General features: G+C 47.8%; 3 protein-coding genes across 3 annotated transcripts; 2 read left to right on the top strand and 1 right to left on the bottom strand.

The window, feature by feature from the left end:
• Nucleotides 1–742: 742 nt before the first annotated feature.
• N7506_005388 (transposase) lies at nt 743–1,235 on the top strand (the record flags this gene model as incomplete). The annotated part of the gene is given in 2 exon segments (XM_056954682.1): nt 743–808; nt 819–1,235. The coding sequence occupies 2 exon segments, from the start codon at nt 743–745 to the stop codon at nt 1,233–1,235; spliced, it is 483 nt and encodes a 160-aa protein (XP_056813571.1).
• Nucleotides 1,236–1,355: 120 nt separating this feature from the next.
• N7506_005389 (uncharacterized protein) lies at nt 1,356–5,329 on the bottom strand (the record flags this gene model as incomplete). Its single annotated transcript, XM_056954683.1, has 3 exons — nt 1,356–1,573; nt 1,627–5,147; nt 5,250–5,329. The coding sequence occupies 3 exons, from the start codon at nt 5,327–5,329 to the stop codon at nt 1,356–1,358; spliced, it is 3,819 nt and encodes a 1,272-aa protein (XP_056813572.1).
• Nucleotides 5,330–6,368: 1,039 nt separating this feature from the next.
• Nucleotides 6,369–8,645, top strand: N7506_005390 (CP2 transcription factor; the record flags this gene model as incomplete). Its single annotated transcript, XM_056954684.1, has 3 exons — nt 6,369–6,382; nt 6,449–7,108; nt 7,160–8,645. The coding sequence occupies 3 exons, from the start codon at nt 6,369–6,371 to the stop codon at nt 8,643–8,645; spliced, it is 2,160 nt and encodes a 719-aa protein (XP_056813573.1).
• Between the last annotated feature and the right edge of the window lie 3,183 nt (nt 8,646–11,828).

Consider the following 11,828-nt stretch of genomic DNA (forward strand, 5'->3'; position numbering starts at 1 on the left):
GGTTCACTCTCTTGATCTCCAGGCGTGTCGCTTTTTACCTCTCCCAGATGCCACCATAAAAATGGCAGCTGGTCGACATGCACAGCGAGAAGCCACCGTACCATCTGCCAACCGGTTACCAAATTCGCTCTCTGCTGTTACTCCACGACGATCTTCCTCATGTCCTTCGTCAACCGACAGTAATCACAGACTTTCGGATCCAATTCACACCAACGAGACTTCATACGCGAAAGACCTCAATTACGACCATCAGGTCCAGACAGCCTCAACAGAGCTTCTCAACGATTCTCGAGTGACATCAACCTCTGCAAGTGGTCGTTGTCTTTTGAAAATACTCATGGAAACAGAACAAGATCTGAGGAATCAACGGAGAGAAAGGCTCAGCATGGATGGCCATAAGTGAGCGAGTGTTATACTTTGCCTGATAGTGGAAGAAAGGATAATGCAGGATTCATGTATTTGTGGACATGAAGGGCTCTTGGTTTAAGCACTCGATAGTGCTGATTATCTACATCTACATCCTCTTCCCAGAGACGAAAGGTCTATTTCTAGTAGAGGCCATGCAGACCTTTGAAAAGGAGCAAAAATAGCAGGAGGTGACAGCTACCTCAAGAAGCTTTGCAAGATTAGATGAGTATCTATCTCCAGCTACTTGGAAAGAACTTCCATTCAGCCACTATATATGCACAGCGGGTCAAGTTGGCAGTCGGGTATCATTCGGGCGATAAAGAACTCAAATGACATGAGAGGCCTGTTCTTCGATTTTAAGCTTATCTCCGCGCGACCAGCGATATCAGATACTGACGGCGTATGCCCAGGATGGAATCGTTTTCTCGCGTGTCTTCCGCGGGTCCACAGATGCCACTGTGTTCGAGGACTTCATAGCGCAGCTTCTTCAGCACTGCGGAAGATGGCCCGAACCTAAATCCGCTCTGGTTATGGACAACGCCTCGTTTCATCATTCAGAGCGGATGACGCAGATGTGTGTAGATTCAGGGGTAAAATTGGTCTATCTGCCACCCTACTCGCCGGACTTCAATCCAATTGAAGAGTTTTTCGCTGAGCTCAACGCCTGTATTAGACGCAACTGGAGTTATTATGAAGTAGACCCCGATCAAGGCTTTGATGACTTTCTTGAATGGTGTGTTGATGTGGTCGGTGCAAAAGAAGAGAGTGCTAGAGGTCATTTTCGGCATGCAGGCTTGAAGATCGAAGAAGTTTCGGGAAGTTATTAGGTACAGTTCCAAAGAGCTTTTTTGTTCCAAGGGGAGATTACAACACGAAGTGACCGTAACAGTGTAATGCTGTCGAGCTCGCAATTTCATTTTGGGAACGATTGAGATGTATTGCGGGTATCACGTTGTGCCCATTATCATTGGCACCAAACTACCCATTCGTACAGGCTTCGTCAGAAACATATCCATACCAGACCTGAAGGCATCGCGTTGAACGTCAGCTTGCGCTAGACCAGTCAGAGCGACAACCGTGACACGGGTCTTGGTTTTTAATTCTTTCTCAAACTCACGGATTCGCCTGGTCGATTCAAGGCCGTCCATGATTGGCATGGAAATATCTGTAAAAATATTAGGTTCAAGTGGGTATACAGTTTCGCTCATTAAAACCCACCCATAAGGATAACTCGGATGTTGGCAGAGTTTGCTTTGAAGGTCTCGAGAGCTTGTTGGCCATTTTGTGCGACTACATAATGGCATCCCAGCTTTTTCATGAATGCGATCAGGAGTCTGATATTTATATCATTGTCATCCACAAGGAGGACAGTTGCCGCGGAACTTTGTTGAGTCTGAGATGCTGCTGACCCCACTTCTGTTGTGGGATTGCCAAATGCGGCAGTCGAAATATGAGGATTATCGACTTTCTCTCGAGTTTTCAATTGCTCAGGTGGATGTCTCGAGTCTTGGCCGTATATTGGTGTGGAACCCCCCGTCACTTTCGTCTTGGGTTGTCCGCTGTCCTCTGAAATCGGCCCCTGGAGAAACGACCCACTCTGGAACTCATTAGGCGTTGGAGGCATTGATGCGCCAGCTAGCCTCTCTTCCCTGCCATCAGCCCAGTCTTTCCGCCGCTGTTGACGTTTTATGCAGATCTCTAATGATTTTGCCAACTTGCGTGGTCCACATGGCTGGCTGATGAACTCGAGAACATCTGTTTCTCCTCGCTTCCTAGCGGCCACAAGCATGGAGTGCGCGATCCGTGGAGAAGAACAAATGATAATGACAGGCGAGGAGAGTCGTTTTAGATCAGGGGCAATTGGTTTGATTTCCATATTCCCCATGTCCAAGAATTCTTGGGGCGCAATGTAAAATTCACATTGAGAGAATTGAGCTTCCGAAGGCACAACTAAACGAACATCCATGCCAAGCCAGTCTCGGCACAGCTTCTGCAAAGATGAACTCAGAGTTGTGTCTAACTCAGAAAGTCCAAGACCTAAGATCCCAATGGTTTTCCCACGCACAAGATCGTTCGTCACCGTGACGGTACCCAGAATATTCGGGTCGTCGGGGATCGCCGGTTCCGCGATATTCCCAGTGAAGTGATCAAGGGTAATAGTCGTCAAAACTTCCGTGCCAACATCTTTCTGGGAATTGATCTGAATGTTGCCACCAAGTGATGATACAACCCGGCGGATTAAGTTAAAGCCTAGGCCATTACCAGTCGTCATGATGTCCTCCTGCGAAAAAGCGTTGAACAACTCGTTTCGTAAGAACTCTTGCTCAATACCGCATCCAGTGTCTCTGACCGTCACCGCAACCTTCGACCGGGTGACCTTACTGTCCTCTCCGAAGTTCAATGGGGTGGCTTTTAAGGAAACGTAGATATAGCCATGTTGAGTGAACTTCAAGGCATTTCCAAAAATGTTTGTCAGGACCACGCGCAAGGCTCCGGGGCGGGTTAAGAAGTTCCAATTTTGGGAGCGATCGATATCAAGAATCACTTTTACTTCTTCACTCTGCATATTAGTAGGCCTGCTCATGTCGGATGCGCCGGTGACAACTCTTAGAGGAGAGCGTGAATTATCGACAAAAGAATAGCCCGCGAAGACGCTTTCTATGGTGTCTTCCACAACAACATCAAGCTCGACACAGGAGTTCGGATCGACCTTTCCAGGCTGGAGATCCTGCCTGGCACTAGCCATTGTCCCACCAGCCGGCGATTTGTGGTCAGAGTCATTCGGTCTTTTTGCTGTGCCGGAGCTCGGTCCAACGTCGTTAATGCTGGCATATTCAAGTAGCTGATTGATCGACTCCAGTAGAGTGAATGCGCAAGATGAAATCGTGTGCACGAATCCTCGTTGTAGCGCATCCATGGCGGTATCGTTCAAGAGCTCTGCCGTGCCGAAGATCCCATGAAGAGGAGAACGAAGTTCATGGCTCAGTCCTGCTAACAAGTCTGACTTTGCACGCTCAGCAAATCGGGCGCCAAGGCGGTGCACTTCCGCCATAAGACTATTCCCAAACGTAAATATGAACGACAATTCGCTATCAGAAGTGATAATACGGTGGGGAGCTTTTGTCCACGCCAGACTGCCCGAGTACCATCTTCCTTTATGCGAATCCCATAACGGCGAGAAAATGATGCTTCGGGAACCAGGAGCAAGTTGCAGAAGTGTCGCAGCATCCTGGCGCAGGATTGCCTTCCTTGTTCGTTTATATGTCTTGCTCCCACTGCGCTGGGTGAAACTTTTGAAAACGCCATCACTGGTGTCATCGGACGAAATTGACCCATCTTCGCCGTAATTGAAAATCTTGCCTTGAGGATACCGGCGCAGGAGGCCCCGGAGAAAGGATTCTGATAATGCGATTTTATTATCGGCCGTTGGTTGATTGTTTACGCTAGAGGTGTTCGAAGTTGCAAACCCGAGTATTTCGCATGAGTTCATCGTGGACTTGCTAGGATCTTCAGCCTGTGTGATGCAACGGCCATGCTGTGTGGGGGTTTTTCGAGCTTTCACTTCCTCGTTGTTTGAAGAACAGCTTTCCAGACCGCTACTTTCGAGGTCAGACTTCGTGTCATCCACCGAAGTGTGCCCAGAGATGAAATTAGCGTCAAAAAAGACAACGGCTTCGACTTCGACGCTTTCGCGAATGAGGTTGGCCGCCCGCGAAAACGCCTCCTTCACCTCAGTCGTATAACTTTCCTTTGGAGATTGTTGTCGGGCCCCTATGTTGTCGGCTGCCATAGTCTCTTTGAATGGACCTTGGCTCGCTGATTTGGGATTGAGACGATCTCTATTGCTTGTCTTTGAGCTGATTAGCAACTGTGATTGCTCCCTGCATGTGTAGGGTTTCTTGCACCCGGGCAGATGGAAGTTATGTGGGCGGAGAGGCAGATCGCTTGAGGCGCTATTCTGCGTCATAGCCTGAGCCACATCATCAAGGACTTGTTTTTCCTGTTGCTCTTGATTTATAAGACCCTCTGCATGATCTTTGTTTTGATCTAGGGACCGAGGATCGTCGGTTGCACCGATCCATGAGTTGCGAAGGCTGCCTTTCCCTTCCAGAAAACTCCCAAGTCCGACAACCATGCGCTCGCCTCGGAGACGTTGGGCCTGAGACCGTGTTGCGTCCAAATAATCCATGACGGTGGTTGCTATATCTGTCAGGAATTTGACTAGATCGGCGTTCAGCGGTCCATGGGGTTTGTTGTCTAGGACGGTGTAGGAGCCAATCACAATGCCTTTTGGGCTAATGATAGGAATGCATGCTAAAAAGCGAATATTTGGGCAGCCCGTTACATCTGGATGTTCCTTAAATCTATCATCCAGTGAGAGGTCTGGCACAACGACAACTCCATCACTAGGAGTTTGCGCAGAGGGCAGAGGGTTTAAAACAGATTTGCAGAAGCTGCGGTCATACGACATTGTACAACTCCCGACCCAAAGTTCATGACAAGCGCTGTTATCTGCATTGACCTGTAGGCTTAGGGTTCGAGTGGCTTCGGTAATAACGTGCTGCTCCTGTCGACCAAAAAGCGAAATCAATGCGCGTTGGGAATCCAGTCGTAAGGCGCCCAGCTGAGCAAATGCAGTCAGAACAGGATCTGAGGACGATCGAGCGACAAAATCCGTTGACGTGTCTCGGGCGACATGTTGCAGGGTTTGCGCGTTCAGATGGTGCGGTGGTAAGTATCTGTAAATGTCACGCCGCATGGTCAGCCTCCGAGTTTTCGCTGAGTGTTGTAGATTTCTCGATACTATATCACGCACATGAAAATTAATATAACGTACTTACTTGTAGAATTCTCGTTCCCTAGATGTACCGAAGCTGGCTTGGTTTTGCTGAGCCTTTTGTAATGGGACAGGACGTGACATTTCGCCGACTGCTGAGTGGGCATTCACTAAATGCCCCAAAATATTATGGAACAAAGATCAAATTTGTTTCTTCGAAATAATGAGAGAAAGAAAATACATTTGGAGCTAAACCAGACGAAGGGGCTTCCAACTGCAAAGGGGAAGGAAGTCTGGTAAGAGGGTGCTAATGGATCCACTGTAGAAGGGCGGGGAAGATGGGAAGACACGACGTGCCAATTAATTGCAGTTGCGGTTAGCGGAAGCGACCAGTTAAATTACACAAGCCCAACACTACCTCGAAAGTGCCGATCACACCTATCGGGAGAGTTTCCACGAATCAAATGGAGGGGTTGCCACGAATAACGAATATTCGTGGCTTTTTTCATGTGATGGGAAAACGGATCAATTTAGCTTGAATCCTGGACCTTGATTGATATATCTAAGCTCATGTTTTCTATTCTGTCTGACATTGTCAAAGAAGTGCTGGTGTGGAAATGTCCAAGAAAACCCTATCTCCCACGTGACAAGTGGGCGTTCTATTGGCTGTTTTCTAAACGGGGTCTAGACTTGGCAGAGGGCTTAAAATCGTACGAATATGTATTCGTGCCGTTTGAATCAAACTGCAGGATTTCGCTGTTCCACAGGCTCAATGTTGTGATGGAACAATTTTTTAACTTCGAACAGAAGGGAATCAAGATGGCCCACGTAGCCTGGATCAAAGCATCTAGCAAGGACTCCTATTGGCCGCGTGGCTCAGCACCGCCTTTCAAATGTAGTACTTCTAGATAAGCACTCCAGAGTGCGGATTTTGCGACTGCCTCGGTGCGAGGATTATCCACTAAACGCAGATTTTTCGTGGTCGTTATTAGTGGCGCGATTCGGGGAGGAAGGAGGGGGGGGATGGTTGTTTCGATTTGATTGGTCCCTTTATGCTTAGACTTATCATCGCACAAGTCGAAACCACCACTCAATGTCCGCACGGATTTCCTCCTTATCCGGCAGTTCCCCCAACTCCCCGTGATTCCTATAACCAAACGACCCAGTGGTAAAGTCGCAGCCAATGCTCACCAAACGGTTAGTTGCTATCGAAAGTCGCTTTTTGATCGCTTCCATCATTGTTGACATATTTTTTCTCAACAGAAACAACGCCCAGAAGCCTGATGGTGAGTTCATTCGTCGCTTCCAACAAGTCTTCTCAGACATTGTTCCTCGCCGAGAGATTCCAGGTCCAGGAGTGCCAACTTCAAGACCTCTCAATGTGAGGGCTAAGGACCATGAGGTGCCTTCAAACGACATAAAAATCGAAAACCACGACATAAAATCCACCATGAACGGCACCGAAAAAAGTACAGCTCGGAATATGCGTGACATGAACTTGACACTCTCGGGGATGTCACCTGGTCTTTACTCTATGATTCCATCCGCCAACCAGAATTCTTGCTTTTATACCCCAAACTCTGGTGGCATGGGTGCCATTTTTCATAATCAGGCCGGAGACTTGCACACTCCAACGGGAATGTATCTTACACCAGGTTCCCAACACCCACACAGCCAAGGCTTTGAATTATTCCACCCGCAGTTTATGCCCAACTATATGCCTGAAATTAATTTATATGCTCATCAGGCTTCGTATGCCCCAAGTGCCTTCATTCGCCAGGGTTCGGAATATGACGACATGGATTCTTCAGCTGATGCTTCCTCCATCAACAATTTTCAGCTTGAGACGGCGTCCAAAATGACAGTATCTACGGACTTCTCGGCTCAGATGACTGGCTGCATGTCATATGCTAGGGGTGAACAGTGAGAACGATGATGAAAATTCTCATTTTCTTAATGCTAATCGCAGACCAGATTCCGTTTCAATATCTCCCTATGCGCGCCAACCGCAATGGTGAGAAATGTGAAAGAAATTCCCATTACCTATCTCAACAAGGGCCATACATACAATATTCTCGTTCAAGACTCGAATCCACCCACAATAAACCCTGAACCGATTCGATACAGAACATCTCTCCGTGTTTCTTTCGAAGAAGAACAACAACGGATAGATGCGCCAAGATGCTGGCAACTGTGGAAAGAAGGCCGGGGCACAAACGAGGCGCGCCAACGCGGTGGAAAATTGTTGGCAGTCGAATACGTCGACACCTTCAAAGACGGCGGCGAGATCCACCAGAATGGACAAGTTCAAGTTGAAAACATGTCCGTGGACGGCTTCTGCGTCACTTGGACTGCCAACCCAGCGACCGGCACAAGCGGTTGCAAAATTCCTGTGCGATTCAACTTCCTCTCGACTGATTTCAGCCACTCTAAGGGTGTTAAAGGAAGTCCAGTCAGACTTTGCGCGAAAACCGAAATTTTGTCAACTGGTGAGGAGTTGGGTGTAACGCACGTGGAGTTGGCTTACTGCAACGTGAAACTCTTCCGAGACCACGGTGCCGAGCGCAAGATTTCCAACGACACCAAGCAAGTTCAGAAGACCATCGACAAGCTTAAGCAGCAGGTCTCAGAAGCTGAGATAGGCGGTGGCTTTGTCAAGCGCAAACGCGGCAACAAGGCTTCGGCTACTGTAAAGGGAATCAACCGTCCTATGAAACAGTCAAAGTATAAGCGTACTTTGTCGATGGCCTCAGACGATGGGCTGACCGAGAATATCTCTTTAAGAGACGATCTTCAGTCCAAGTTAGCCATAATGCAAGAAATGTTTTCCTCGGCCCGCTCTGTTAGCGTCTTCGGTTTGCGCGGCGACCAAACCGATGATCCAGATATATATCCGATTCGGCTGTCAGGTGCTATAGAGGCTATTCAACCCGAGGACATGAGTAGCCAAAACACGGGTGACTTATGGTCAGCGGAAGCGATGATTCCTTCCCCGGCTAACAGTAACTCCTTCAATTCACCACCTCTGACCTCCACAAAATTGACAAAGCGCCCAATTCCCGTCCAGAGAATCCCAACTGCTGACCAAGTCTCAAGGGGTTTCCTTGAGGCCGTGGGTATTGATTCGAATTATCGGACCCCGTTGAAAAGCAGACCCAAGCCGATCGCATGCTTTTACGTTCGATTCAGGGCCACGGAGAAGTTCCCCGAGGATTATTATTGTGCAGTTTACCTGTCAGAACGAACTTCCCGGGACCTGATAAAGCAAATATGCGCCAAACAGCAGATCGATCCAGTTTGCATCGTCCGTATGATACATGTCAATGAACATGGCATGCGCATCCTGGTCGACGACCACGTGGTCTGCGAGCTTCCAGAAGGGCAAGACATGGTAGTCGACATTTCTGAGGCATCTGGTGCGGATGGCAATAATGTCATGGAGATCATATCAACATACTAAATGTGCCATCATTGTCCAGGAATTTGCTAGCTGCAGATCCACCGTCTTCGCTGATCTGTTGGAACCAGGATCTGCCTAGTTGTCGTGGAGTCGAGGAATTGCAAAGTTGAACAATGCGAGAAGTAAAGTTTAAAAACAAAGTATAGTTGGAGAAAGTTGGAACATCAACGCCAAAGTACAGAAGCACCATTCGAGTGAAGAGAGAGAAACCGGGTATCAATGCCTCGAGTGCTGATGGCAGCACATCAGGCAAAGGTTGGGTTTTGGGAAGAAGTCATTATTTCAGACCTTGCGGAAGATAATTCGGTATCAAGCAAGAAGGGGAGGACAGCGTCTTTATGTTGACTTAATTGGATATAAGCTCAAAAAAATGAATAGGTGTCTACTAGTTCCAATTTCTGACCAGCCGCATAGGTGGTTCTTCACTAAATCTAAGTAAAAAAAGACCAATCAATTGCTTTAGAGTGGATAACGGACGACCTCGGGAAGCAGCGTGGCCATCATGCACCGCCGTTCGGAATCCAGGTAGGCTCCATATTGATCGATCAGCAACTTGGTAATCAATCAGGAACACGTTTAAGCTTAAAAAAACACACCTTGTTTGTAGCTTTTAAAACGTCCTGGATTAGATGCCCCTCGCCGGTATATCAAGTTGTGTCGAAGGCGCCACGATATACCAATTTTTCTTATCTCATATTGAGCTTCTCAAGCGTTGAGCAATTATAATGTTAATTGTATATGGAGTTATCAGGACAGGCTCAGGCTCTTCGGGGACAGGCTCAGGCTCTTCATGGACAAGCCCCGAAAGATGAGACTTATTTGAGATGATGCCATTCGGTGTTTTCACTAACAACGCAGCAAGAAGACTGGTTTAGCTTGGTAACCTTATACTTAATTTGTTGAAGATAAATTACCGTGCTGATCTTTCATAGAACATATGCGAAGATTATTGTTTGTAGGAACAGTTGCCATTCTATTATTTTCGATGGCTTTTTCGGTACGTTTGACTAGCTGCCTTCCTTTTTGGTATAATTTGTTGACCAATAAATAACAGGAGCATCGCAGAGCTTTGTTTTCTTCATTTATGATCCTCGCTTTTGCTGGGCTCGGGTTCATTCACGCACAAGTTGTTAGAGTCTGGATAATATGCACGAGGCCATGGCATATCGAAACAAGTACATTCAAATTATTCTGGCATTATCCACTCCTCACTGCTGCTAGGCATCAACGAGCCTTGTGGGTGGCATCCATCGGCTCAATAGGGTTGTTTCTTATTTCGTTAGGCTTGACGATACTTGCCTGCGTACATACCAGCCTACAGCCTCAAATTGCGACGGTACATACCTTCACTAAACCACCATCACAAGTTACTCACATGCTTCATAGTTCCAAATCGCCATAATAAGCCTAAGAAAGGCGGTCATTTCGTTATGCCTTCTTCGAGCTCAACAAACAATATGAAACTGTTACTTTCGCACGAACACGCTCAAAAATAAGGACAGAATATAAATCAGCGTTCGAAAGAAGAAGGCCGTGGAATAATTACAACACTAGGAGCTGTGCAATGCAAAGAAGTACTTGGAAATGGAGACAGAGGTGGTTTACAACAATACTTGAAATAACATGAAGTATAATTCGTTAACATGCTAGCGTGGCCACTCACAATGAAGTGCACGATTATAGAAATATTTGGTAGATGCAGTTCGATCCGTTCAATCCTGTTAATTGGATGCCCTCAATAGCACCAAGAAATACAACAAAAGCATCGGTCATGGTTTGGCTATACTGTAGTAACCCATGCTGTCGATTTTTGAAACCCATTTCGCCAGTCCCCTTCAGCACCATCACAGCTTCTCAGAATAAACAAAAATCCGTACACGTGAAATCCAGCACTGTGCCCTAGTAAGGTCGGAGGTTGTTGTCATTGGTAGGGAGACGAGAAGAAGTCTATACCAGTAACTAGTTTTATTTTTGACAGTGTCGTTGAGACAACATTATTGAGATCCCCTTTTCGCATGATGACTGCGATACTTTTACCATTAGCCGATTTCACTGCATGCTGGCCCCTAAACATGCATAGTGGAAGAGGACTGGATAGACAGATGGCGACAATTGGGTGCTAATGGTCCCGACTCCACACACCGCGGGTTCTAGGCCACCAGGCTCAAGTATGAGCCTAAGAAGACCAACAGTGCGGGGCTTTCGTCATTAGACAGTTGCAAGAGGGCGCAACACCTGCGCTCATATGAGTTAGTAAATCACCAATCAAATACTCGAATAAAGCTATTCGAGAGAAAGAGGCATAGAGAAATTCGAACACTTGTAGAACGAGCGCACCGCATTGAGTCAGCACTCGGTGAGAAAGTAGTTGACTCCACATCGCGCAGAAAATGCTCTCCAAGAACCAGACGTCCTCTTCATGGCACACGTTGTGCAGAGGCCAAATGATACTGATTTCACGGGCTGAAAGCGAAGCAACAGGGGTTCAGCCAAGTTCCCGACCGAGAGGAAAATAGTGGGACGATTGGAGTGTACGGTGAGGCCTGATTGACTAGCGATATCTCAGATGCGCAGTGACGAGTGCAAGGAAGGGATGGAGAGACAGGGCGAGCCGGGTCTTTCGCGTGCGGTGTTTTCGCTATTGGTCCGCATTACCGAGACGTGCATGCAGAACCTCGTCGTCTGGGTTCAGAGACCGGAGAGACCGACGATGACGACAACTGGGCGCCACGGGATTCGCAACAAGGCAACGGACAGTCGTTCTGCAACATCAGGGGCTGTGCAAATGTAACCTCAGATGAGGCGGATGGGGCGGGGCATGCGGCATCGAGGATAGTATGCCGGAACTTTGCAGATGCAATGGAGGCCGATAGGCCGATGGTATGAGTGACGCTCAACGAGCAAGGCGCTCTAGCAGAGAAGGCGACCTAGATAGCTTCGTAGCACGGTGTACTGTCACACTCCCGGAAAAGATTAGGAGGGAGTATCGACACGAAACCGAACGATGCGGTTGCGGGTTGGATCATCCCAAGGGTTCTGCTCCTGGGCGACTGGTATGGCAGCCCATGCCGGCCACAACGAGCTGGGCGTCGGATGGAGCGGCATCTCTGGTAAAATGAAAGGGGGCAGTGCGTCGGGCTGAAAGCGAATGTGCATTAGTTGGTGGGGGCCAGAGTAAAAGAA

This window comes from Penicillium brevicompactum, assembly GCF_028827555.1.
Source record: "Penicillium brevicompactum strain IBT 35665 chromosome Unknown utg000003l_segment0_segment0, whole genome shotgun sequence".
In the NCBI taxonomy this organism is placed as follows: domain Eukaryota; kingdom Fungi; phylum Ascomycota; class Eurotiomycetes; order Eurotiales; family Aspergillaceae; genus Penicillium; species Penicillium brevicompactum.